This window comes from Mus pahari, chromosome 7 (assembly GCF_900095145.1).
Source record: "Mus pahari chromosome 7, PAHARI_EIJ_v1.1, whole genome shotgun sequence".
Classification (NCBI taxonomy): Eukaryota; Metazoa; Chordata; class Mammalia; order Rodentia; family Muridae; genus Mus; species Mus pahari.
In genome coordinates this window covers 42,298,554-42,325,394 of record NC_034596.1, presented here as the reverse complement: position 1 = coordinate 42,325,394, position 26,841 = coordinate 42,298,554, and the positions used below count along the sequence as shown (strand labels likewise).

Below are 26,841 nucleotides of genomic sequence, written 5' to 3'. Positions count from 1 at the left end.
AAATCAAAAAATGTGAAGGAATCGTGTTCCTGGGATCCCAGTCAGGGCTGCAGTAACTGTGGTCATTTAAAGACACTTGCTGTATGCCAGGCAATCTAGAAACTTGCCTGACATGTGGACCCAAGGCCTTAGTGGAATGCCTGCCAAAGACACATGGTCTCTGAAGTATGCACAGATGAGCACCTTGGCTTTACGCTCTGCCCACAGGAAGGAACAGAAGGGACACGGCCTCAGTTTTGAGGCCCTGAGATGAGCTGCGGCAGACAGAAAGAGAGGGTAAGAGTGCCAACATGTCAGGTGCTCCAGGTGGCAGACCTTTAGAGTAATGAACTCGCAGTCATCCCACTTTCAAAGGCCTCCTCCCAGGGTCGCTCAACAAATGATCAAGGGTAAATAATTGGTTTGTTCTTTTTCTTTTTTAAGCCACCAAATTCTGAGGTTGTTCATGAGAAAGCATCAAAATTCTACCCCTTTAGCAGAGTGATCAGTGATTGTAAGATGATCACAGAGACAGATAACATACTGCCATACAAACACTGTTACATCAAAATTCTTTAGCGATAAAATGCAATTGAAATTTTACTCAGGAAATGTTTGGGTTTTTTGTTTGTTTGTTTGTTTGTTTTTGTTTTTTGTTTTTAAATTTTGGTCAAATTGGAAGCGTAAAGCCATGGCTGTTCCTCGGATAGTAACGCCTATCAACTTTATATGTTGATAAGAAGCACGCATCAGGACAGAATGTATTAACTCACAGGCCTTCCGCAATGCACTCCAGCGAAAGCACGTTTCCTCTTAATTCCTCTTTGTGGCTTTCATTGCCCTCTGGAGTTAGAAACGTTGGGGGCCTCTCTTTACTAGATTTAGCTGCAAACAAGGAAACCAATATACATTAAAATTATGAATATGTGTTTCTAAGAACACAGCTCTGTCAAAAGCTACCTAAAATTCTACTCTCATTACAAATCCATTGAATGCTTATTCTGAAATTTGTTAAGTTATGCATACAGACTCTCTCCTTACACTAGTTCAGTGTGCCAGGAAAAGAAACAACTTTGATTGGGTGGGCAAAGCAGTGTCAGGGACTCATTTTGGTACATGTCTTTAATTAGATTAGTGTTTTATCAATTTCCTGTGGGCCGATAAATCTCCAAAATGTCAACACATTCCTGAAGACAGGTCAAAGCAAAAAGTGTGTCTTTTTGAAAGATGCTAGGTTTTTGTTTTTTTTTAGCAGCAAATCATTATGGACAAAGTATTTTGATTTATTCTGGATATAGCATTATAGCCCTTGCTTCTAACTTAGATCTCAAAATTCCTACACTGCAAGGTTTATGAAAAATAAAACAAAAACTAGAGAATATCTAAAGAGTTCTGGAAAATTATGTGCTCTGAATACAGATTTACAGTAGAGGAGCTGAAGGAGTAGCTTCATGGCAGTGTTTGTCTTTGTCCCTAGCTTTGGGAAAAAAAGGAAAGGGACGGTAGCAGAGCCGACACATGGAAGTCATTTCATCGGTGACAAAATAAAGAAGGTCTAGACCAGAGAGCTTAGAAAGAGTTATACAAGACACCTTCTGCTTTGTGGACTTTTAAAACATGTGACCTTATCTGCTAGAGGCCTGGGGAAATTTTCAAGTGGCAATGTCATAAGCCTTTTCACTGTTTCAAACACAAATGACGCACTTGATGCTTCTAAAACCAAAAGAAAAGGCACTATGTAAACTCATTTCTCCAAAGAAATATCTAAGACCCCAAAATAGTATTGCTGGAGAAAACTTTGCTTTCTTAAGGATTTTGGAGGTTGTTAGGGGACCTTCCTCCTGTAAAAATCACCTTGACAAGAGGCTTGAGGCCCATATTTGGAAGAACTATATTAAATAAATAAAGGTGAGATTATATCTGTCATATTTTGCAATGTTCATATCTCAAAGGTAAAAACTAATGTAGCAGAAACTCCATCTATGGGGAATAAAGAGCCATATTGTTTAGTGACAGATTTTATGCTTGACAGCCTTAAGGAAATCCAATTTGTTTCAGTTTAATACAATGAGGCTGACTGATCTATTTTGAAACGTTTCCTCCCACAGAAAACGGTGATCAGGTTTCTAACAAAGCTAAAAGCAACACAACACGGTGCTAATTCTGCTGAATAATGACTTGAAAAACTTAAGGAAGGTTAGATGATTACTACAGAATGTACTCTATGTTAGTTACTGAAGGTTCTAAGGATGTTCTAGGGGTAATACGACCAATCAGTTTCTATTGTAGGCCATGCAAAAAGTTTATAGACAGCACAAAGTATGAAAAATACAATTCTAAACACATATGACAGATTTTTTTTTTCCTAAAGCATATGAAATGGTTTACACGAAACTTTGTAGCAAGTTTAACTGTACGTACATCATGGAAAATGTTTCAGGGGCATGCTTGAAGGTTTACAGCTAAGTTTCTTAAGAAACACACATTGATACAGTGATGTTAAACACGTAACTAGAAGTTTCCTAAAGAAACAAGGTTAGGCGGCTATGGAGGTGAAGTTAGTGAACTAAAGTCTACAATGAAGGAGAAGAATATCAGTTACAACCACTGTAACTCACCACCATAAAACTCAGTGTCACTCAAATTAGCAGCTATAGTGTCATTCAATTCATCCACTGAAATAAACAGAATATCATGAAGAGGGCACAGAAGTAGGCGACAAGGGTCAAAAACCATTGGGCAGCAGAAACAAAGGCATACAGCTAGGCTAAGTGCCATTCCTTCCCGGAAAGTATAGTGCTTGACCTCATACTGGCTAACTCAGAATCCACTCTACCACCCCCAACTGCAACTTGATCTACAGGATAAATGCCAAGAAATGGCACTGTGGGGCATAACGCATACAGCAATGCTCGGAACACCATAGAGTCAGGAGGTTGCCGGGGGAAACAGAAATGGCAATCTGGAAAATGTAAAAGACAATATTTAGGGTATGCAGGCTTTTTCTAGCATATAAGCTAATGCTTCAGTGAGCCTTTGCAGGGATTGTCTTGGTCATCGAACTGATTTTACCTCGGAGTCAGGCTGTATTTAATTGTTAATAATTTGATTCACATGAGGAAACACCATTGAAAGAGAGCCAGGAGGCTGAGCTCTTACCTGAAATCACCTTCAAAGAAATGGGCTGCTTCTGTTGGATGGTTTGAGTGTGATTAAATCTGGCATAGCAGATATAGTCTTCACGGGTGTCCTCTGGGAGGACATTGGAGAAGTAAAGGTCCCCATTTAGGCCTTGGGAGACCCGCTCACTCTGTGGAAGTCTCTGGAAGGCTAGGGGAAGACAGAGATACTCAGACCATTCCGTCATGCAGTTACCATTCTCCTTATCAACAGGACAACCATCTACTAATACCCCTGTGAATGTCATCTGGACAAAAGTACATACATTCATATAGCGCTTTTAGTATTTTGTTGTTTTGTTTTGTTTGTTTGTTAAGATGGGAGACACACTGACACTCCACTGGACCTATCCAATCCTAATTTCTTGGAGCCTGGAGTAAAAATGGGCCTAGAGCCATAAAGCAAAATGTTTTGTTAAGAAAGTAGAAACACACAAACACGCAAAAAATGCTCTGTAACAGGTTTGCATTTTTCCCAGTATCTAAAGTGGTCTCTGACTGCATACATCTTAGAAAACACATCATCAAGTTTGTAAGGATATTCACATGAGTTACAATAGTATCAAAAATTAGGCTCTGGGCAGGAGCCAAGCCCAGCAGAGCCCCAGCCTTAAGGGAGCCTATCTAATTAACAAAGCAAGTAACGCACAGCAGATTAACCAGAACAAGCCGTGGTCCTGCTATGATGCTATGTCTACTACAGGGAAATCAGGCCTGGCTTCCCTCACCTCATACACAGCTCATCTTATGACATAGTCCATCCTTTACTCACGTACGCATAGTGGCCATTTCATTGTACTAACACTGAAGTGCCATGAGGGAGGACACACTTTTTGTGTGTGTCCATATTGAAAGTATAGACAAATGCCTAGCTTTTATCTGGGGCTCCTTAAACTGTCAAAAAGGCTATATATTGGCCATTGGCACACAGACTTTCAAGGTTCCAATATAACTGTCCACTTTCAGGACCAGGGAAAGAGCTATCCTTATGCCTAGAGAGAGGATTTCCTACACAACTGAGGGATAGAGAGGGTCGGAGGCACTGGTCACTAAATGATGTTACGAAGGACCATCAAAAAAACGGTCTGAGGCTCCGGATTCAGTCCCAGAGACTGAACTGCGATTTCCTCAGCTCCCAAGGAAGAGGGAGTTGGAAAAGCTGTACTCCCTAAACTGTCAGGCTGGGTGCTATATCTACTGATGAGATTTCCTCAGGCTGGGTCAAGGATTGTGTTCTTCCTGCAGCAGATACCCAACCTAATATTTCACAAAATGCAAAATTGTAGTGCAAACCCCTGGTCAGGGCTGAAAGTACATCCGTGATAATTATGTGACTCAAGTTTCAATCAAGGTGGAGGCTTATAAAGGTATAGTCTTAAAACTTTAATCCTCTTGGATAGGAATAGTTTCACAATACTGAGGAAAAGAACGTAGATTGAGAGCCAGGCAAGGCGATGCATGCCTGAAATCTAAGCTATGAGGGAAAAATGACCACAAGTTGAGGCAAGCCTGTGCTATATATCAACGTCAACATCAGCCTGGGTTACACAGGAAGACCCTGTCTCAGAAAAAATACTTTTATTTAATACATTCAATGCACCAAAGGCATATATTTATTGTCTTTTGCTTCTCCTCTTGAATTGCATGACTAATGGATGCTGGTAGTTCAAATGTAAGACAACAGGATGTCAGGAGGGGCGGTGAGTTTGTCCCTTGAGTTTCTTTGAATAACACTTGGAGAAAAGACATACAAATAGAAATATTTTCATGATGCATAAAGCAACAGTGCTGCAGGAATCCAGCTTTTGTTTTCATATTTCAGGTGCAAGGCCTGGTTCTCTGCCATTTTAGAATTTATGAAATCATACATATTGCCAACTGCATCACACAGGAAGCATTAATTACATATTCAGATTATATAGAGAGTTCACATGTGACATATTTCTTTATTAAGCAGACGAGAAGTCATTTCTGAATAGGAAAGATTGGTGAATCTAATTTTGATGGTGATATTTGAAAACCATTATGCGCCAAGCTGTAAATCACTCCTTTATATTGGATTTGTGGCGTATCCCCACAAAATCCATAATAGCTGCCACATAAATACAGGCAGCATATATTTGCACATTTATTTGTGCATAGACTTCTTTTTCACTTCTTGCAATGCTTCCTTTAAGAGTTTTCACGAGTCAACAAGGAACATTAAGTGTTAGAGTCCAAGTTTCTCTCCAGTGAGATTTGCAGCCTGTGGTGGCAGAGGAAGTCGGGTCTCTGATAAAGGGTTAATTTGTGCCTGCGTTCCCACCATACCATCTACAGGTAGGTCTCTTTCAAGGACACAGTGGTCTCTTGTTATCAGACCGAGCAGTCATTCCCAAGCCTCATATTGTCTATTAGCTGCACTCAATGGTCACCACTGTTGTCATACCCTGTGCTCTTGCCAGGGTACACCATTCTACCGCTCTATCTGGTCTCCCCTTACCTCAGTGACTGCTCCTTCTTGTTTGCATTCCTGTGTTGCCCCTAAGTTCTTTCAAGGCTCTTGGTCTCAGGCCCCAGACTCTGTTATCCACCTCCAGTACCCAATCTCTAAATCACCTCATTCAGCCCTCTAAGAACTCATACCCTGCTGACTGCAGCCCAGGCTTAGCCTCGGCCTCACGCCTCTGACCGAGGGTGACATGTGGGTGTCTTGTACCTCTCACATCTCGAATCCTGGTTCCTTAGTTTGTAAGTCACTCTGGGTGCCATCGCTAAGATCACATGCTAACATAATAGCTTTGGTGTGTGTGTGTGTTTGGGGGGGGGGCGCGGTTATAGTAGAAAAACAAACGGTTCCATCAAGGGCAAGGTCAAAAGCAGACAAAACTGAAAATCTCCAGAAACTCGTTTCATTTCTCCTTGCCCCGATTTCATTGCTAGAAAGACTGAGAGGATGAAGAGATATGCCTCAGATGCTTGTGAAAAATTTGACAGTCTATGTGGTATTCTTAGCAAAGGAACTGACACTCAGTAAAGGCTGATCAGATATTAAATGTTGCTGGAGATTAAAAAAGGAAGATCTGTTATAACCAAAGCAACGTGATCTCCTCTCCTGCTAGCTTTTGAGATTTGTTAAAGGATGCTCCTATTTTAAAATCAGTTTTTCAATCTCTAAACTTTGTCTTCATCCCTGATACCTCTCCTCATGTTCCCACGTCTCTGGCTGTGGGGACTCTACCCTTAGAATATACCCAGAGTCTTTCCACTCTACTGCCATCTCCCAAGCTCAAGTCACCATTAACCATGGCCTGGCTTGCAACAATGCATACCTAATTGGTCTCTGCCCCACTCTCCTATTCAAGTGCTGGGGATTGAACCTAGGGCTTTATAGATTCTAGACAAGTGCTCTACCACTAGGCTACACTCTGAGCCACATCCGGGCCTCTCCCATTTCCCTGATGCCCTACTTGTTCTTCACACATGAAGGCAAGCCCAGCGACAGGCTTTTCTGTTGCTGTTGATCTATAGCAGTGCATGGCATGATTAGTGAATGAAGTTGCACTGTGCCTATTTCAGCAATCAGTTATTTTTCTGAGTATCTGCATATCATTTTATAAGTACTTTATGATTCAGAAGAGGTGGTAAATAGTTAAAAGGACAAATAACTACAAGATGGTTGAAAAAATTCTTACATTTACATGAATAAATGACTTACAATTATCCATCCAAAATATTATGGCCGGAGGTAATCCAATTGGAGGCCTACATGGTAGCACTAATGACTGACCATTCCGGAGTATTATCGGTTCAAGTCGTTCCTTGGTCCACAAGGGCGACCCTGTTAAGCAAAACCCAAAAACCTGACGTATTTCTTCTTACAAAAATAAAAAGAAGACAACAATACAAAGGAAGGCATTCAAAGACGTTTGGGAAATTGTAACTTAGAATTTATATACATTAAATAATGAGGGAATTACTTTTAAATAAGGTGTTAAGAGTTTTCATTCTTAAAAAAAACAATTATAGGAGGAAAAGGAAAAAATCTATATTGTAATTGCTAGTAGGACTCAAGCCACTAATCCATTATCTAATAATTTACAGTAATATATCAATAAGACATCAGCTTTGATATAGGCATGTTCTTCACAAAGAACAGGAAAAACATAAATGTCAGCATATTTCTTAAACAAGTAACTGTATATATATTTGAACATATTATTATTATATAGTTTACTTATAAGATTAGCAAGAGAATGTATATGATATATTAATGTCAAAAAAGTTTGTAAAATAGCATCTCAGAATAAACTAGTTTTATATACATATACATTAGGAAAGAAAAGTATTGACTAGAAGTTATTTCTATGAATGGAAAGACTCAAGATCAATTTAAATGTCTTTATATATAATTTTAAATATTTTTAAAATAACCACAACTACAAATGGCTGTTGTTCTTTAAATACAATTAAGGCTGTTGTGAGGATTTTTAGTACTGACCACTGCAAAAAGAGCTATCAATTTCCAGTAAGAATTTGAAACAACTGTTAAAAGAAATCACACAATTACCCATATCATAGGAATTTATTTTCATGGCATAATAAGCAATACTAGAAATAAATACCTCGATCAATTTGGGGGATAAACACCCCTTATAGCCTTGGCCTCTCATTTGGACACTTTGGATAGGCAAACACTGGACAGAGGAACTTGTTGGGTCATTTAGGCGAAAACAGAATGGAGACCAAATAGGGAGGAAGCCAAAGTGGAACACTGGAAGCAATGCTCTTGCTTTTTTGTGGTCACATTTGGATTCTGTGACAGATGATGAGGCTGGTAACACATCTTTAAAGGGTCATATTTGTTTGACAAATCTCACTTACTGGACGGGCGGACAACGATGTTATTGGAGACAGCAGCTCCTCGCTCGTTCCTCGCGGTGCACTGATAGACTCCTTCATAGGTCTCTGCTTTCCCCTCACTCATGATGTTGATGACAAGGGTTCCTGAGCCAGGCTTCATGGTGACCAGAGGGTCCTTGTCTATGTCAAAATGTGTTCCATTACGAGTCCAGGAAAAGCTGTCCAATCAAGGATTAAGCTCGTTAATGGTCTAGAGAAACAGAATTATATTTCTCTAGAAAAGCCTTTGAAAAGCCTTAGGCTTTATAGAGTTCCAGGAATAATTGTTAGATTTCAATATTTAGTAAAAGGTCTCACACTTAAAAGATCCTGCCAAATCACAACTCAGAAAAAAAAAATGCTGTTTTGTTTTTTTATAATTTGAGGCATATACTTCTTTAAATTCAACTCAAATTTAACACAAATTGCCTGACATGTTTTCTAAAAAACGAAACAAAACAAAAATACCATGTTCCCAAGGCGCAGTCTATGAACTGTATTAACATTTTATTGTAAACCCCATTGTTCATACACTTAAGCTGTCTATAAAAAGAGTGCTCCAAGCTAAAATGTGACAAAATAGGACTCTGTAAGTATTGTGTTATCTTCAGTATGAAATCCATCAGATCTGTTTCAAGTTACCAAAGTACAAACTGGAGGCAGGGAGGAGAGCTAAAGCTTTGGGGTGTCTTAAATGTTAATTTTTAAAAGTGCTAATGCTACAAAAGTTTGATTCTAGAAATAAGTATATAATTCTTAGATGATATACCAACTTGTAAACCGAGATTCCTTTTTCTCAGTTTTGTTGTATGAAAGATGCCTCCTGTACATGCTAAGGTGCTCCTGTGACTAAATACTTCCTGATTGGTGTCACCTCGGTGATGGTAAGATGATGAAGAGGCATACGTGTCAAACTTTCCTGTGTTTTCCAACTTTTCTTACTACTTATGCTTACAGTGGTGCTTACAAAAGCTAGGGCAGGAGATGATAGTGGGGCAGTTCTCTATGTACCATGTGGGCAGAGGCCAAGGACAGTGGTACACATCAAACAGTACGCAGGACAGCTTCATTCTCAGAGCAAACACTCATCACCCCTAACTAATAAGAGGTCCTGCCATACAAGTATGGAAGGCATTAACTAAGAATGAAGCAGAAAGGCACATTGAGGCCTGATTGAAAAACGTTTTTCAGCAACATGATGGGGTTACTTTTTTGGAGTAAAGCTTTGATAGAAATAGTGGCATACACTGGTATCTAGAACCAGGTAGTGATAAAGCTTATAACATATAATATAATGTAATATAATATAATATAATATAATACATATACACTTGCAGATAAAACATTCACCCTTTTATTATTTATAAATTATTATGTCAAGTTATAATTTAACGATCATAAAATTTAATTGTTTTAATATAATTGTTATTGAAAGTCTTATATTTTAACAACCAAACTCTATAGAATTCTCCATATTTCTCTGCTAGCTGTTGTAGCACTCTCAGTAGGGCCTTGGAAAGACAATAGAGAAGGATGGCCCTCCGTTTCCCATCTTTATCATTTTTTGTTTAGACTGGATTATGAAGCGCTCATGCTGAGATCCCCATAGTGGATCCTGATAAGTGTGGAGAAGCGTGTCAGACTATTCCATGGCCAGTGTAGAGGTAGGAGAGTCTGTAGAAGCCTTCAAGTACAATTATTCTTTTTCTTTTCAGCACGTGAGAAAGACAAGCCCAGATTAAAAAAGGGGGGGGGGTGACCCTGTTTACATGAATAAAAGCTATTGGCATCAGAGTCAGAGCCAAGACTAGAGTGTCTTTCCCTATCTCCTCACACACGATAAGCATTTTACGGTAAAGCATGAATAGGAGAACGCAAAACTCCAGACTTTAGCAAGTGAGCTGTTATTAACCTGAGAGATGAAACAATAAACCTATAACTTATGCTTTGGAGAGATGCAGACCCTAAGAAGACATTTTTAAGACCTTTGAAGGGCTTGAAATGAGCCAGGGAATTGGTTAGATAAATATAAGCATATGCTACTACTCACATTGAGAGCTATCCGACTGAAAGAGAAAGTGTTCCACATAACCTCTCCTATTCTATCAAAATTCCAAGCCTTCCTATATTCAGAGAGATTGCCTACTCCTTTCCTATATTCCAAGAGATTGCCTCCTACTTTCAGTGCTATGGAAAGCAGGAAACATGCTTACCTTGGGGGAGGTTTCCCTTTGGCCTCACACTGGATTACAATATTCTCCCGAGGGTCAATGATGTAGTCTTTGGGTGACTGATGAGTGATGGTTGGAGGTTGTACCACTTCATTGTAAAAGAGAATAAGGTAAAGAATTATATGACTTACTGCCGTGATAGCAGCCACCTTTTCTATACCAAAATCACTTGCCTTAGATTAAATATGTCACCAGTATTCCCAGTTATTTGTTGCAGCAGCAAATCCTCATTATGTCTTCAACTAAAACTCAGCTAAAGTTGGAAAGTCAAGACACAACTTCCCTTTGGTAACATCACACACGCTTACAAAGTCCATTTTCCCAGACCAAAAGTCTGAGAAAACAATTACTAATGCAAATCTAATATTCAAACTTTTTTTCCTGATGTAACAATGAGAAATCCGTGTTTCTTTTGTGTCAAGCAATGGGTGTCAATATAATTTATAAGGTAGATTCGAATCTTTCTTACAATAGAGTCACTAACATACAGCTCATTAGTATTCAAATGGTATAAAATATTATATCTTGGAAAACATACTCTTGACAAAACTCATGTTCAAAAGATTGTTAAATTGGAGCCTTCACATGCCTTAGCAGAGCCAGGAGGTAGACAAATTAGGAATAAAGAGAAAACACCCTTATCTGGGTTAGTAGTGAGATTAAAATCCTTCTTTCTAGAAGACCTTGTTTCTATGTGCTCTTCAAAGTGTTGCCTGGCCCTTTAATATGAAATTACAGAGGTAATTGTTTTGACCCAGAGCTGTTACATCTGGGGAAAGCCCATCCAGAGACCTTGCGAATGCTCTAAATTGCTCCAAGACTACCATAGGCCCTTTTCTCTCATGTGATCAGAATTCGTTCCTTATTTCTCTGGGGTAGAACACATGTTACCTATAGTAGGTAGAGGCCAAGCATGTGTCTATATATCTCACAATGTCTAGGGCAGCTTCCTATGACTAAGGCTTACCTGGCCCCCAATGCAAACATGCTAGGACATGCTCGGGACTGGGCAATGAGGTAGTCCAGCTTGCATTCCCCTGCACTTGGACCCTCCTGCCTTTATCTTGTGGATTTTCAAAGCTAGTCAGCAGTTTTGTCTGAAGGTTAGTGGCTGTCAGTTTTTCATTAGTTGGGAGACTTGAGCCGCAACCTCCTGTAAGCCTTCAGAGGGAAAAGGAGGTTCAAAAGCTGACTTGGCCTGCAACTGGGACTGGGAGGATTAGTAACACACTTTGTGTAAGAATATCTAGTGGATGCCAACACTGGCATTGTTCAGTGGAACTTCAGGCATTCTGATTGGGCCAGCTTCATTTGAATTGATCAACCTTCAGATTCTGAGAGGACAGCATTTGAGATAATGAAAGGAATTCTTGAAGTTCTAGTCTGTCAAAATGGTCAACAAAGACATTGGTAGAATGGATTCTTGGGGTGATTTAATCCAGTTCGTTTGTGGGGGTGGGGGGATGATAGGTGGTGAATAAGGTGCCAGACATGCAAATTTCGTGGTTTAAAATGCAGGGCTTTCCCTCCTGTGCATGCAGCTGTTCCAGGAGTTTGCCATCTGGAGATATCTTTTTCAATAGTGCTTAGGTCATATGGCAATTAACAAATGCTTTGTAGTAATAAGTGACTTACCAAGATTTGTCTGTTTAACTCAGCATCAAAAGAAAAGGTCTGAAAATGGACCATCTTTTCATTGGATGATAAATGCTACCCAGCTGTCAGAAACGGCAAACATTTTTGCTTATAGGAAGCTTCCCAGGAGCCATGTTATTTCAAGATATTCTTCTAATTTTCAGGGCTTTTCTATTTAGAACACCTAAGGACACTGTTCTACCCAGTTCTGAAGACTAAAGCCATCAGAAAGGGACTTGAATGAGGTTTCTGTATATTCCCAACTTCCAAACCTCTACAAAAAACGTGTGTCTGTTCCAGTCGATGGCATTTAAAACAAAATATAATTATTCTCCCTAAAAATTTTTGGATTTTCTCATTGAGTTACATCAGATTTAAATACAGCTTGGATGTTAGTAGAATAGCAGCAGGTTGGCAAAAGTAATATCAGAGTCTCTATAATTCATGCAGGCTATATATTACATCTGTGCCTTAGCATTCAAACAAGGTGTTGGGCTATAGTAAGCAACATGCTTACAAAACCACTAAGCACAAAACACGATGCTGTTTGTTTACTTCACACCATTAATTCAAGAAACATGGGCATGGTCCTATTTCCACACTGCCCAGTCGTTTGTAAAGACACTTACAGTCATGAAGGAGCTTTGCTTTATTCCATCAGCATCAGCACAGGAGTGGGCAAAGGAGATTAGAGAAAACCAGATGTTAGTCGTGAGAATGTTAGCACCTTAAAGATAAAAAGGGGCACTTTTGTCTACTTGACTTGACCTTAAAAAAAAAAAAAAAAAAACATACTGTGAAAGTTAAAATTGTGACATTACAAGAGAAAGAAAGAGGTACTCCTGGTTTGGCTTGTTCCCGCAGCAACTTCTCACATCCGCATATGGAAGAACAAAGGCTATGTATCTGTAGGGGGAAAAAGGCTCTTCCAGGGTAGGAATGCCGATGCATTGATAATTATGCTCAATTGGAAAAATGGATGAAATCTACAATTAATTTGAGTTATCACATTCTATGTGATATCTGATCTTATTATCCCAGACACCACGACGCACATGCTAATGATACCTCACAATGGGATACAGTTCTCCATCCAACTCAAATCCAACACTGATTTAAGTTATGCACATCTCCATGGTTTCTTCTCCAAGATGGTTTTATACTATTAACATATTTCTGCTTTGGAATTCTCAGTCGGCCAGATTACTGGGTCCCGTATATTGTGTGTGCTGAAGAAAGGGTATGTGGGACGAAGACATGTTTGCATGCAGTTCCAATCATTCTGCGGGGCTGCCTGTCATTACTGCTGGCAAAGCAAAGGTTAATGCAGGAGAGATTAGGCTGCCCGTGACTTTATTTTCATCATGGTTGTGCCTCGTCTCCATTAGCTGCCATAATTGAGTTAGCCCTAGGTGCCTGTTTCCCCTGATAGTTAGATGGAGCAGTCAGATTAAGGAGGAATATATTTAACACAAGAGAGAACAGAAGCATTTCCCTCACCAATTTCCATCTTTCCAGCGCATCTATCAGAGCAAATGCTTACTTAAATATTTCTGCTCTAATGGGCTCAAGCGAATGCATATTTCAATTAAATATATATCTGCATATTTTTAAATTAAAGTCATTGGATGATTAACTTTTAAAAGGAAAATGCTGCATTTTGTTGCACTTTAGTGTAGAGAGGCAGGGCCCAGGAAGTGAGCGGAGAGTGTAGGAAACCCACTCACTGACATAGTTGCAACTTCTACAGCAGAAAAGGACACAGCAGCAACTGGATAACCCCGGGAAAGAGCTATTTTCCTTGCACCTTAGAAAGCTTGCCAAACAGATGTTCTACTCAGGAAGCTAATGGCTTTAAAGAGGTCACGTAGATGGGGGATAAAGGCTAAATCAATTTTGAAGTATAGAAATTGTTCAGATTTGAAATTCTGCTTTTCGCTGCAAGGAAAGTAGCTGGCTGGAAACAAGTATTGTCTTTTTTTGTCTATAAACAAACCACTCAAGCCAAGGAGACTGTCGAATGCACATTTTACTTTGTGGGAAACGAGGGAGAGAGATGCAGTAGCCCAGTTCGCCTCTTTACTTCAGGGTTTTAGGAGGTCTTGCCTTACTATAAAAATTTTGCACCTTAGGCTTTGATCACATAGTTTAAGCCAAGCTATTCCCTAGGCTTGTGGACGTCATACTGTTCTTACAGATTCACATTTAAGATGCCAAATGAGGAACTGAAATGAGTGTGTCTGTCAGAATCAGGCTGAATAAAGTCTGAAGTATGGGTGATCTGGGGATACAAAGGGTCAGAGGGATTTCAAGAGCACCTGCTAGTTATTTGATTGTATTTTATGTTTCAGAGATGCCTTAGCAATGAAGGAAGAAAGTAAACACAAGGACAATAAGCGGGGGTCTGCATCATCCTTTGAAAGTGGTTCACAGGGTCCACCCACAAAGAGCTCCCCACGGGGAAGCTCAGGACGGTTGCACCAGTTCCTTCTCAGGCCACTCCTACCACTGCACACAAAAGACACCTGAGGCAAAGAAAGATAATTAAGAAGAAGAAGGGGACTGCAGGTCCAGACATTTCCATCCTTTTCTACTGTGTCTTCATTAACACCAGGTGCTGAAGGTAAAAGCCAAATTAATTTTGATTAGCTTTTCAGTGTCCTGCAGATACTTTGTCATCAACACAGCCCAGGGTGATGGGGAGTTACAGGGAGGGTCTGCCTCCTGGCCTAAGAGATTTAAACTGTTAATACTCACGATCAAGAGGAACGTCCAGAGCGCTGATCATCTGGCACAGGAAGAGAATCAGGGGCACTCCGCCTGCAGATAAGTGCTTCTGCTTCTTCTTCGGCATTATTTTAAGCTGCATCAGCTGCACTCCTGCTGAGACCCACGCACGGAATTTCCTTTTCTTCTCTCACAGAAGATTGGTGTGCGGCGTTTAAATAATTTTTCATGCAGGGGACTGAAAAGGGATGGGATCAGGAGAATAATTATAACGTATTAAAAGACGGAAATGAAGAGCGAAAATGTGCAGCTCAGAATAATCAGCCCTCTATTATACATGAATTCCAAAAGGGAAGCTGAGTTTTAAATATTTAACCCAGAGACTGGAATAATCATTTATTCATAAATCTAAAATCAGTTCGGAAATATTTGTGGTGATGTCAAGCAAAATCTGCCCCGTTTCCCATTATTATGATCTTTTCCGTTTTAAATATTTGTGTTCAAGCTCTCTGAAGGCAATCATATCTTTTGTAATAGGTCAGAACACCATGACTTTGAGGCCAGTTGGAAAGTAAGCGCCCTAAGACTTTGGAAAGGAGGCCTAATGGCTTCTTCATTCTGAAGATGCTCGCTGGGAGAGTTCTGGGCATGGCCACAAGTTCCTAAACACCTACAGAGCAGATGAACACTGACAATTCAGTCTTACTTATACTACAGTTTCATAGCCAGCTGAGCTCTGGCTTCCTCTGCAGTCACTCTCCTCAAAGGGACTGATTAATTATTTTCTCAAAGGCCTTCTATGGTGAGATACTGAGAGACCCCATATTAGCTCATTCTATCATTTAACAGGTACTTAAAGCCCTCAGTGATCTGTCTGATCTATTCCAGCAGCATCTGTCCACTTTCTTGTAACTATTTTCTGGATGATTTCTTTGTATTTTCCTTCTGTGAGTCCTTCAATATGCCTCAAAAGTGCCCATCTTCATGGCTTACTGTATCCCATCCTTTTACCTAGAAAGCCTTACCCACACTATTTGCTTATCAAAGTCCTGTTTGTTTTTCATAAATCACTTATGTTCTTTCCAAGAATCGTCAGCCAATCACTCAGACTAGAAAGCATTCCAGCATTACCTCTGAATTTCTGAAATTTCTCTCTCTCTCTCTCTCTCTCTCTCTCTCTCTCTCTCTCTATATATATATATATATATATATATATATATATATATATATATATATATATATATACTGTTTATGTAGTATGGATGTATGCATTTTTGTGTGTAACTTGATCTTAGCACCTGGGAGACTGACTCAGGAAGACAGTTGGGAATTCAAGGCCATCCTGAGCTAATAGGGAATCCAAGTTCATCTTGGGCTACAAGTGAGACTTTGTCTCAAATCAAACAAATAAAACCAGAAACGCATAAAGAAGAGGGCTGGGTGGACTGTGTTTCCCTCATCCCTCTGTCCTTCTGTCACCCTGCACAGAGAGGCACCACACTGAGCCCAGCCATAGAGACAGATGTCTGTCCGACCTGAAAAGAGAGGTTTAATGTGTCTTGTCAGGAAGGGAAGGCACCTGGCAGCAATGGCTCGGAATGTCTGTAGTATCACCTACAGCTTAATTATATGTACAGCTTTTATTATTTAAGTAGTCATGTATTTTCATCAAATCCAACTTTCCCACCAAGCTGTGCTTTTTCAGACTTGAGACTGAATCTCTCCTACTTGTCACTGTATCACAGTAGCCTGCCTAGAACATGGAAGTAAATAAATATTTATAATAACAAAAAGAATGAATGAATGAATAAAAAAGGAACAAAAGGGACCCTTAACATCCTTGAAATGACTGTATTTTGGTAGCCTGGCCATAGTATAACCCAAGGTACATTTGTACTATAACATGCAGTTTCCAGACCAGATCTAGTCATAAACAAATCAGTTGTAATAGCAGCTCAGCACATGGGATAGAGCATGAACATATGAAAAAAATCAAAACAATGTGGATAATGTGTATCTTGCTAGCGACAGAATTCTGATTTCAGTTTTTGTTTTGATACAAAAGAGATACAAAGAAAAATCTAGATATCCTTAGGCATTCTGCTTATGATAAAGATTATTTTGTGACTCAAACATTCACACTACATGGTTTAAGATCCAGAAAAATCTGTCTTTAATTTCATTATAAACATTTATCGCTAAGAAGCATTGAGGGGCAGGTAGGAAATCTTGTTAAAGCATCTCTGTCCCAGATTTAAAGCAACCCCCGCTTTCTGAATTCACACAGCATATTTCTACCACACAATCATATTTTCTTAGGTTGCCTCAGATCTGATTGTTTGATTGCTAATTCTAATTCAACAGAAACTTCAGTGAAAATAATCATAAAGGGCACTAAAGCAAAAATGTCTTCCATACAACACATGCTGAGGTAAAAGAGCCAAGTTAAACACTGGAGCACACACTAACTACATGCCTGCCTGACTCAGGATCCATGCCTACAATCAACTAATTACACTTGTAAGATTTAAGTACTCAGCCCTCAAAACAGGTACTAGAAAACTCAAATAATTCCCCAGACCTATACTATATACTATAATGCCTGTAGGATCTTAAACAGCTAATATAATTTCTGAGTTCTTCACTTGTTACATATTCTGCATGATGTCCTAAGTGTTTATTCTCTCCAAACAGAACAAACAATGAAACAAGCTTCATATAAAATAAACTACTGTTCAACTATCTTTATCCTTCCAAAGTATGTACAGAATTAATGAATTGCATATAAAATCAGTGCACACTATGAAGAAAAACCCCAAGTTTTATAAAAAAAAAAAAAAATCAAGAAAGTACTTACTTAAAGAAGCATGAACAAATAAAATCTTCACACTATTGGGAGGTTACAAACTAAAATACTGGACAGCATGATCTTTCCTCAAAGGTTGAAAGTTGATTGCACCACTAGCCACAAGATCATCTCCAGTGCATACTCCCTCAGGGCAAGACGAAGCATCCCTGAGTCCCACGAGAGAACACCACCCATTCCTTCTACACTGTGCTCAAAGGCGATGTGCCAAGCACTCAAGGACAGCAGTGCATCTCCAGCACCCAATCAAACTGAAAATCAAATCCAGCCACAGAAACCTGAGCCTTCCCTCAGTGAAAGGAATGTGTTCTGAGGAAAAACTGCTTTGCCTCCTCATTACTCCTGTCAGTACCCCCTCACCAGGAGCCACCTGCCTGGCACCTCACCTTGGGCAATTACAGTTGTTCAACAGTCAGTAAGAACCACAGACCAAAACAAAAGTCTTCGAGTACTTAGATCAAAAGGAATAAAATCCCAATGCGAAGGAATACACCAGTCACACACACAGCAGCTTGAAATTTTCAAAAGGTGTTTATTTACTATTAGACAGCATAAAGCCTGCTTGAAAGAGATCGTTGTACTCTGATATTTAAAATCAATCACCTATGCTGTTAAAATAATCAACTATATATTTTTATAGTTGATAAAGAGAGAGCTAAAGTTTTGACAAAAGATTCATGCAGCCCCCCCTACAAAAAGTAGTTATCCTATGGCTTACTTAAGAAGTCTCATTTTTTTTCGAAGGGAAACAAATCCTTGTTTTCCTCTCAAATGAGAACTGAAGTTATTTTAACTGTTAGGTCACCTCTCCATCAGGACAGCAAGGCCGTTTCCTTCTGTGCCGTCTGAATTTTTCCGTATCCAGCATGGGGAGTGGAGAGATCAGGAATGAGTACGCAGCCGATCTATATTCTAAGGCCAGTGAACAAATTGGTGAACTACCTGGACCCCATGACACACGAGTTACCCATCAGCAGCTGGCCTTTGTGGCTGCGCAACCAGTGGATGTGGCGAGATCCTGTTTTTCAGAGTCCAACTCAGGGACGGTCACTTGTGACGTTGTAAATATTTTTATCTGTAAGGAATAATCACCTGAAAGCCACCGCTACCTACTCCTGTGCTTCTCAGCCACAGATCTGTGTCTGAGGCCACAGAGACATTAGAGGTAAATCCTCCACGAAGTCACACTTACATCAGAACAACCTCAGGTCACGCGGAGCTAAGTAAAGCCTTTCTGCGGTTGGACCACAAAGACCTCAAGGATCTTTACAGGCAGCAAGGCAAGCGGTGTGAGGCTTTAAAGTGGATATTTCTAATTTCCCTCATGTCAAAGGAATCTCACAGCAGGGCTCTTACAAAGAATCAGTAACTAAGATGAAATAGTATCTAAGGGAAGATAAACAATAACAGATGTCTATTGTTTGTGTTGCTGTGAAGAAACACCATAACCAAAAAGCAACTTAGGGAGGAAAAGGTTTATTTGGTTTATACTTCCACATTGCTGTTCATCATCAGAGGAAGTCACAGGAACTCAAACATGACAGGAACACTGGAGGCAGGAGCTGATGCAGAGGCCATGGAACAGTGCTGCTTATTGGCTTGCTTCCCATGGCTTGCTCCCCCTGCTTTCTAATAGAACCCAGGACACCACCGGCCAGCAATGGCACCACTCACTCCCATTAATAACAAATAAATAAATAAATAAATAAATAAATAAATAAATAAATAAATAAATAAAATACCTTACAGCTGGGTCTTCTGTAGACATTTTCTCAGTTAAGATCCTGTCCATTCAGAAAACTCTAGTTTGTGTGTAAGGTTGATGTAAGACTAGCTAGCACAACAGGTGATAGTGTATCCTAGTAAAAGCTCAAAATCTTTATTTCTTATAATGTAACTGACCATCTTATTTTGATACTATCTAAAGCAACAGAAAATAGAAAAGCAATATAAATTTACCAATTCAACAGATGAGCGGAGAAAAATCCAAACCACAATGGCTACTGGTCTAATTTGCCGTTTGTTGCTATGATAAAACACTCTGGCCAAATCACCTTGGGAAAGGAAAGGATTTATTTGGCATATACTTCCAAATCGCAATCATCAAGGGAAGTCAGGCCAGTCACCCATGTAGGAACCTGGGGGCAGAAACCACGGATGAAAGGAGCTTGCTAATGTGCTCTCTCCATCACTCCCTGACTCATGCTCAGATAGCTTTCTTGTGTAATCGAGACTCACCTCCCTAGGGACCATACGACCCATTGTGAGGTAAGCCCTCCCACACTAAACAGCAGTCAAGGTTCTCCCTTACCTACATGGCAATAGACTTATCCCATATGGACAACTGTGAATTTGAGACGGCCTGACATGATTCTAGACTGTCAAATTGACAGCCTGGGAGAGCATTATTAAGTGCTTCTCTGTGTAGAAATCCCATTTAGGCTCCTCTGTATGGGAAGTTATAAGTTATCCTGTCTTCCCAACAATCCTTCATAGAAAGTTCTCGAGCTGATGACAAGTCAACTCAATGGGTAAAAAGTGCTTGCTGCAAAACCTGACAGCCAGAGTTTAATTCCCAAGCCCCACACGGTAGAAGGAAAGAACAGACTCCCACAAGTTGTCCTCTTAACGTCTGTGCATGTGCTGCCCCCACATGCACAGCCTTTCTCCCTAGCACAATAAATACAATGAAATTTTACAACAAATTCTAGCATCCTACTCACTGATAAGGACTCCATGATGCCAGTTGGTAGTTAGCTGCTGAGGCCACACACACACTAATACATGAAGTGCCAGCCAGACCTAGGTAGCTGGTTCTTACGAAAAGGTCTGCTGTTTCTATTCCTTTTACTCAGTCATATCCTGTGTCAATCAAGCATCTCTCCTCCTTCCACATATAGTTACCCTGCAACTTGTCCATAAGCAAGCACATTTTGTCCTTGATAACTTTTTGAAAGGGCTGATGGAGTCCTACTATGTACAAAGGGTTTTCACATGTCTGCTCATAATACTCTACCAGGGGTATCTTCATGCTGTTTTCCACATGAACAGGGATTCCTCAAATTATACTACATGATAGCCCCAGTCTATTAAAAGAACAGGTTGAGATAATAGAAAGGAGACAGTCCTTAAAAGGCTAATTTTATGCATGGGTAGGTAAAGACAGGGGGTTGAGAGTTCAAGACCAGCATGGACCACAAAGCAAGACCCTGACTTCAAAACTGCAACAGTAACAGTAACAGTAACTGTGACAGTGACAGTGATAATAACAATAACAATAACAGTGTTCATTCTGTAACAGGTAATAACAATCAACTAGAAGAGTTCTGGGCATGGCCACAAGTTCCCAGATGAACACTGACAATTCAGTCTTACTTATACTACAGTTTCAGAGCCAGCTGAGCTCTGGCTTCCAGGCTATCCTCTGCAGTCACTCTCCTCAAAGGGTCTGATTAGTTATTTTCTCAAAGGCCTTCTATGGTGAGATACTGAGAGACCCCATATTAGCTCATTCTATCCTTTAACAGGTACTTAAAGCCCTCAGTGATCTGACTGATCAATTCTAGCAGCTGATTTATTTTAGTTATCCATAACTTGGACAAAATAAACAGCCAGCAGCCAAGCTTTGCCATCAGGAAGTAGTTACAGTTCCCACGTTTCACAAATACTTTAAAGGATATTTCATAACTCATTAGAAAAAAAAGTCACATTGCCTTACAGTGTTTTAGATTTAGAGAATTGATAGAGCTTTTGAGAAAGGATGTTAGATCATCAGAACTACCAAAGTCTTTTGGTAAAACCTAGTTATTTCTAATAAATTATATTATATGGACATCAACTAATTTCTCAGCAGAGCAATGACAGGAAAAGAAAGAACATGATAAGAGACTGTGATATGAAGGAGAGATGTAGGAAAACGCATAAGATACGGTTAATACAAAGTTAATGTGCACCAGGCCAGTGGCCACTGGAGCAAGAAGCGCACCTGTTCCATGCTTGTCAAGCCAGGTGTTCAATAGATGCTGTTCAGATTTCTTCTGGGTGAGAGAGCAGTCGGTGAGAGTGAAGGTGGTTGGCGTAGAAGAGAAAAAGGGCTTCTTCAAATAAGAAGAGGCACACCCTTCTTGACCCACAGGAGACTTCTCCACTCTCAATGTCTGCCTCTTTGTCTCCTATAACTACACCACCCCCACCACATTCCCAAGCCTGATCTAGGCTAAAAGAATCAGAGTGGGTGTCTGCACAAAGATGGGTGGGATGTATAAAGGCTGTGAGATGACTTGGCGACTTGAAAGGGAATTGAGAGTGACCAACTAAACACTAACACGTTCCTTTCTGAGTTAAGGGTGACTAGGAAACAGGAAGAAAGAGTGAGACGGCAGTTTGGAGCAAGAACAAAGCTCACACAGACAGCAATATGAGCAACCGTGAGTAAGCGGAACATAGATGAGGTATTAAATGTGGGATGAACGTGGGGTCAGCCAAGAGCTGTAGGAGCAGAAACAGGTTCTTGTGACCATGGTGCTGACAGGACATTTGACAGATGATAAGCACCTGTCACCCTTGTGTGGTTGTGATAACCAGGCTAGAGCCTAAACACTGCTCTAGAACTCTAGGGTGTTTGGCAGAACTGGACTGTGATTACGATGTCTTCTCCTCTCTTTTCCACCCTGACCTTTACAACAAACATGGAAAGAAGGTAGAAGGTTACATGGGTAGCCTCGGGGCAGCACTGTTCTCTGTCATCCCCACCCTTACATCGTTCCTTCCCTCTTACAGCAATTCTGGGCTTGGCCATATGATACATATGATAAGCTCTGGCACTGAAATTCTGGCAGGTATCCTAGGAGCAGGGCTGTGATGAACACGGGAAGTGGGAACTGAACTAATGATGATTGAAGGTCCATGGAAAGAGACCTTGGAAGGAGAAAAAAAAACATCCTTTGAGGCTTTCTGGACTCAGATGAAAAGCAGTAGAGTCAGCGATTTGTTAAACCACATACAACAGCCTCCCTGCCAACCCGTGGAAGTGGTAAAGTGTTGTTTTAAATTACAGGATTTTGATGCGGCTTGTTATACAGCCACAGACATCTTCAGCAGTGGGTGAAGACAAGTTAAGGTATTTTTCCAACCAGAAAGAACCCAACACATAGTAGCAGGACTGACAAAACCCAAGATCATAGCTGTAAACGCTGGAATTCAAACTGACCAAATTGTCTTGTAACAGATTTTTTTCCCCCTGAAACTGACATATCTTTTTTTGCCTTTTTTAGAAGCTATTTTTCTTTGTATATATTAGTGCACCCTGAAGGTACATACTTGGGTTGTGTTGCTCACAGGCATCTACAGTCAGCAATAAGCAAACGACAATTAACAATAACATTAGTTTACCGTAAGTTTCTTATACTAAAGCGATTGTATATTGTGCCCAATTTTCTGCCTTAGGCATTATATCCATTTATTTCTAATGTAGAAAAGCCAAAGTGAAGCTAGAAACAGGTTGAAGGGCTTCAGTGCTACTGACTTCTCCTTTCCTGTCTCCGGCAACCACAGCAGTGTTCTGACGGTGCTCAGCCTGGTCCTAGCTCTCTCATACTCTAAATAAACAGTCGTCAGAAGAAGGGGGTGTGTGGAGAAGAAAAATAGCCAAGCCACAGAAAGTGGCCTCCCTCCATCACTGGGTCCATCTGCCAACTGATTGCTTTTATATAACACAAGAGTCAAAGTTCTATTTAAAAAAAAAAAAAATGGAAATTAGAAAACCTCTCTAATAGTCTCTCTCTCTCTCTCTCTCTCTCTCTCTCTCTCTCTATATATATATATATATATATATATATATATAGCAATTTACTTCTGAATACTGGCATTGACAGTGAGGCATTTACAAAGACTTCTAGTGACTAAGACAAGCTGCAGCCCTGCTTACCTTCCTGTCAACTGGAATTTCTCTGATAGCACTGAAAAGGTGCAAGGCTCAGATGTAGGTTATTAAACCCTTAGTAAACATGCTGGCATTAATATTTTTGGTGAATGATGCTTTATCTTTTAGTCAAGCAAATAACCCGCGTCAAAATAGCAGCCATTTAGTAATACGAAAAGCATTTTTGGAGTGCTTGTAAGGTTGTTCTTTGCGCGTGCGGGGGGTGGGGGCGGGAAGGACTATGTCAGGTTTCTAAGAAAACTGTTAACTGTTGCTGAAATAAAACTTTTAAGACAAGGATGTGTCACAAGGGAAAGTATCTCAATATGTGCATATTTCCTAACAGTGCAAAGCAAGGAGGAGAGGAACAAAAATGGGGAATAACCTATACTCCCACGAGAAATTACCTAGCATCTCAGTGCTTAACACAATATAATTTATGTCTCTCTTGTACTAATGTCCAGAAAATGTGTGGAGTCGTTTGCTACAGCCCCTCTGAGGATCTCACCTTTTGATGCTGTCATCTCAACAAATAGCCTCCTGAGTCTCCACGCCTTACCTTCCTCTACCCAGAAGCAGAAGCAACACACTTTTTTTTTTTTTTTTTTTGGTTGTCATGGGTTGACCAAACATAGTCAGTGACTCCAACCTTCAAGAGTCAGAAAAGCGTCAGGGTGCATGAAGAGATTTAGGAGGCACTAATATTCCTGTCACTGAGAGCAAACCCTATTTCCTGGCATGTAACACTGCTTTAAGAAAGAATTTCAGAAGTAAGATTCAGCAGGATTGGCATTGTGTTGCTCTGTCTCCACGATAAATCATAGAGCGGAAAGCTTAGATGAGCCCGGCTGACCGATGGTGTAGGTCGGGCTGGCTCAAGACACCTCCTTTGTGTCCTTCCAACCTACCTTTCTGAATTCTTTTCCCCCTATAATCTGGCTTTTCTTTAAACATGGGCTAGAGATGGATGCAAAGCCCAAGATTTATTAAAACCCAATAGACATCATTTTTACCACTCCACAGCCTTTTGTAATACTCACAGCAACATTTCAAAATAAATTGTATTAAGGTATCCAAGCCATGTATAATTGCAACAGAAGCATGAAAGTGAAGGATAGAGGCTGACAAGACATGAAGAATTGCATTTTTCACTTCTTATCAGTGTCGAGAAAGTTGTCTTAACAAAAACTCCAGAGCTGGAAATTGCTTGTTGGAGCCAGAAGCTGTTTCATACTAAGCACAAATCTCATCAGTTTTTAGTTGATACACAGTGAATGTCACACAGGATTCACCAGTAGGACAGGGAAGCAATACATGACAGATTCAACTCCTGATACATTGCATTTTCTTCAAATAGACCAAATGAAAATCAGAGCATATTTTAAAAAGAGAAAAAGCAAACCAATGAGCATCCACTAGCTTGAAAGGGAAATGTATCAAATCTATCCCAAAGAGAATGTGTACCCCGAATATTTTAATTCAGTTCAATTTCCAGGGCATTCCATACTAGAAGGCCATGTTCTCTACAAGAACATAAGCATAAGAAAGTATGGAAACTACATTTTCTGTAATACGAGAGTTAATCAATCTAACATTTTGACTAAACTAATTCTTCTGCCTGTACTGAAAGCAAAATGTGCCAGGAACCCCTTTTCCCAAAACCATTTACACAGACTTCCTAGAAATTGTATTCCACTGCAAAGGCATGAGACAGCATCCAGGGAACCGGTAGGAAAAGCACTGGGAAGAACACGGCCCGTTCCCTCTCTCCAGTGAAAGAATCAGGGCAAAAGAGATTTGGGGTTAGACTGAAGTTGATGGATGACATTAAGCCTAGAATTACTGTGTCCTTGGGTGTTCCTAGTTTGAATTTTTATATAATAATTTTTGTGGGAAAAATGAGCACTTGTAGTCTAAAACTAAATATACTTATTCTTCTGAATGTGGGAAGAAGGGAGAATATGAGAAGAAAAGAACAGATAGGACAAAACCAACATTTTAGATGAAATAGATATAAAGTTATATTATGATTTTTTACTCTTTTCACTTAGAAATTGTGCTGTTGTACCACATGAAACTAAGTTAAAAATCCAAAATTAAAAAAAAAAATCTTTAGTCATATTCAAGCTGGTGTCACAAACATTTCAGTGAAAACAAGGACTGGGAAGACCCTTTTCCCCTTGTTCTCAAGCCAAAGAAACCTGCTCCCAGCTTGACCACCTACTGAGGTGCCATAGCAGATGGAGAAAAATCAAATCAAAACAAACAAACAAACAAACAAACAAACCACAAGACCAGAAACTGAGAAAAAAAGAGCCAAGTATCACATTCTTTCAGGTCACTGCTTATAGTGTGAGGGCACAGAAGTGAAGGAGGAATGGGTATTAGAAGTGTGTGTTAGCATCCACAGAAGGAGAAATGCTGAGACTAGGTAGGGTACATCAGCTGGTGCCAAGGTCTCAAAGAGTCAGGAGAATCTGGAGCTCTCAAAAAAGGCACTTGTTTCTCATTCTGCACATCACTCAGTGGATGACAGTTGCAGAGGCCACATCTGGGAGTGAAAGCAACTCCAACATCTGGAAAACCATTCAACTGAATTTGAAAATTTGAACTCTGGATAAAGAACAATGTTCTGATGTGCAGAAGGTCCAAGAATGACATTTGAAACCAAGAAACCCGCAAGACAGAAGACAGAGGCATCCCTAAAATGGAAGGGAACTGCGTGCAGTTTGCACGGGTATAGTAGCTTCTCTGGAATGGCAGAGGAACTGACCTACGATCCTGCCCTTGCCTGTCAGCAGGTATACCCCTGGCTACACCTCTCTAGGATGAAGCAGGCTCTGAATCCATCTAATTAGTCTGCCTAAGAGAGGCTTTATAAGTTAGGTTTCTGTCTCCATTGAGAACTTTAAAAAAGAGCATTCTCAGTCAATGTTAGATTAATTACTGGTCTGTAGTTCTCTTCGTAAGAATTAAGAGAAGCATTTTTTTTCCTTGTCCTATTAAGAAGCCTAATACCCTCCAGGAAATGTCCCAGCAGATCTATTAATAAGAATACAGTGTATCAGTGGTAATTTCTGATTTTTTCATGTTGTTTATCCCTTTTTATTTTTACTTTTTATTTTATTTTTTAACTTATTTTATTAGTATTTTCTTCATTTACATTTCAAATGCTATCCCTAATGTCCCCTATACCCTCCCCCCACCCTGCTCCCCTGCCCACCTACTCCCACTTCTTGGCCCTGGTATTCCCCTCTATGGGGCATATAAAGTTTGCAAGACCAAAGGGCATCTCTTCCCAACAATGACTGACTAGGTCATCTTCTGCTATGTATGCAGCTAGAGACACTAGCTCTGGGGGTATTGATTAGTTCATATTGTTGTTTTACCTATAGGGTTGCAGACCCCTTCAGTTCCTTGGGT

The 26,841-nt window shown here is 40.1% G+C and overlaps 1 protein-coding gene across 37 annotated transcripts in view; it reads right to left on the bottom strand.

Annotated features, from left to right (window-relative positions):
- The window catches only part of Nrcam (neuronal cell adhesion molecule), a 266,233-nt gene that overhangs the window by 59,266 nt on the left and 180,126 nt on the right, over nt 1–26,841 (bottom strand). For 23 of the 37 annotated variants that reach the window (XR_003844257.1, XM_029541069.1, XM_029541067.1 and 20 more), the window contains 8 exons: nt 14,663–14,870; nt 12,535–12,552; nt 10,253–10,358; nt 8,022–8,218; nt 6,856–6,978; nt 3,139–3,309; nt 2,598–2,654; nt 753–864 (listed from right to left, as the gene is read on the bottom strand). Coding sequence is in view for 36 of the 37 variants with exons in the window: in XM_029541069.1 (XP_029396929.1) it covers nt 753–864; nt 2,598–2,654; nt 3,139–3,309; nt 6,856–6,978; nt 8,022–8,218; nt 10,253–10,358; nt 12,535–12,552; nt 14,663–14,774 (896 nt within the window). In the remaining variant the exon portion in view is untranslated. The remainder of the gene's footprint in view (nt 1–752; nt 865–2,597; nt 2,655–3,138; nt 3,310–6,855; nt 6,979–8,021; nt 8,219–10,252; nt 10,359–12,534; nt 12,553–14,662; nt 14,871–26,841) is intronic. The other 14 variants (XM_021202477.2, XM_029541076.1, XM_029541078.1 and 11 more) reach the window with 3 other exon arrangements.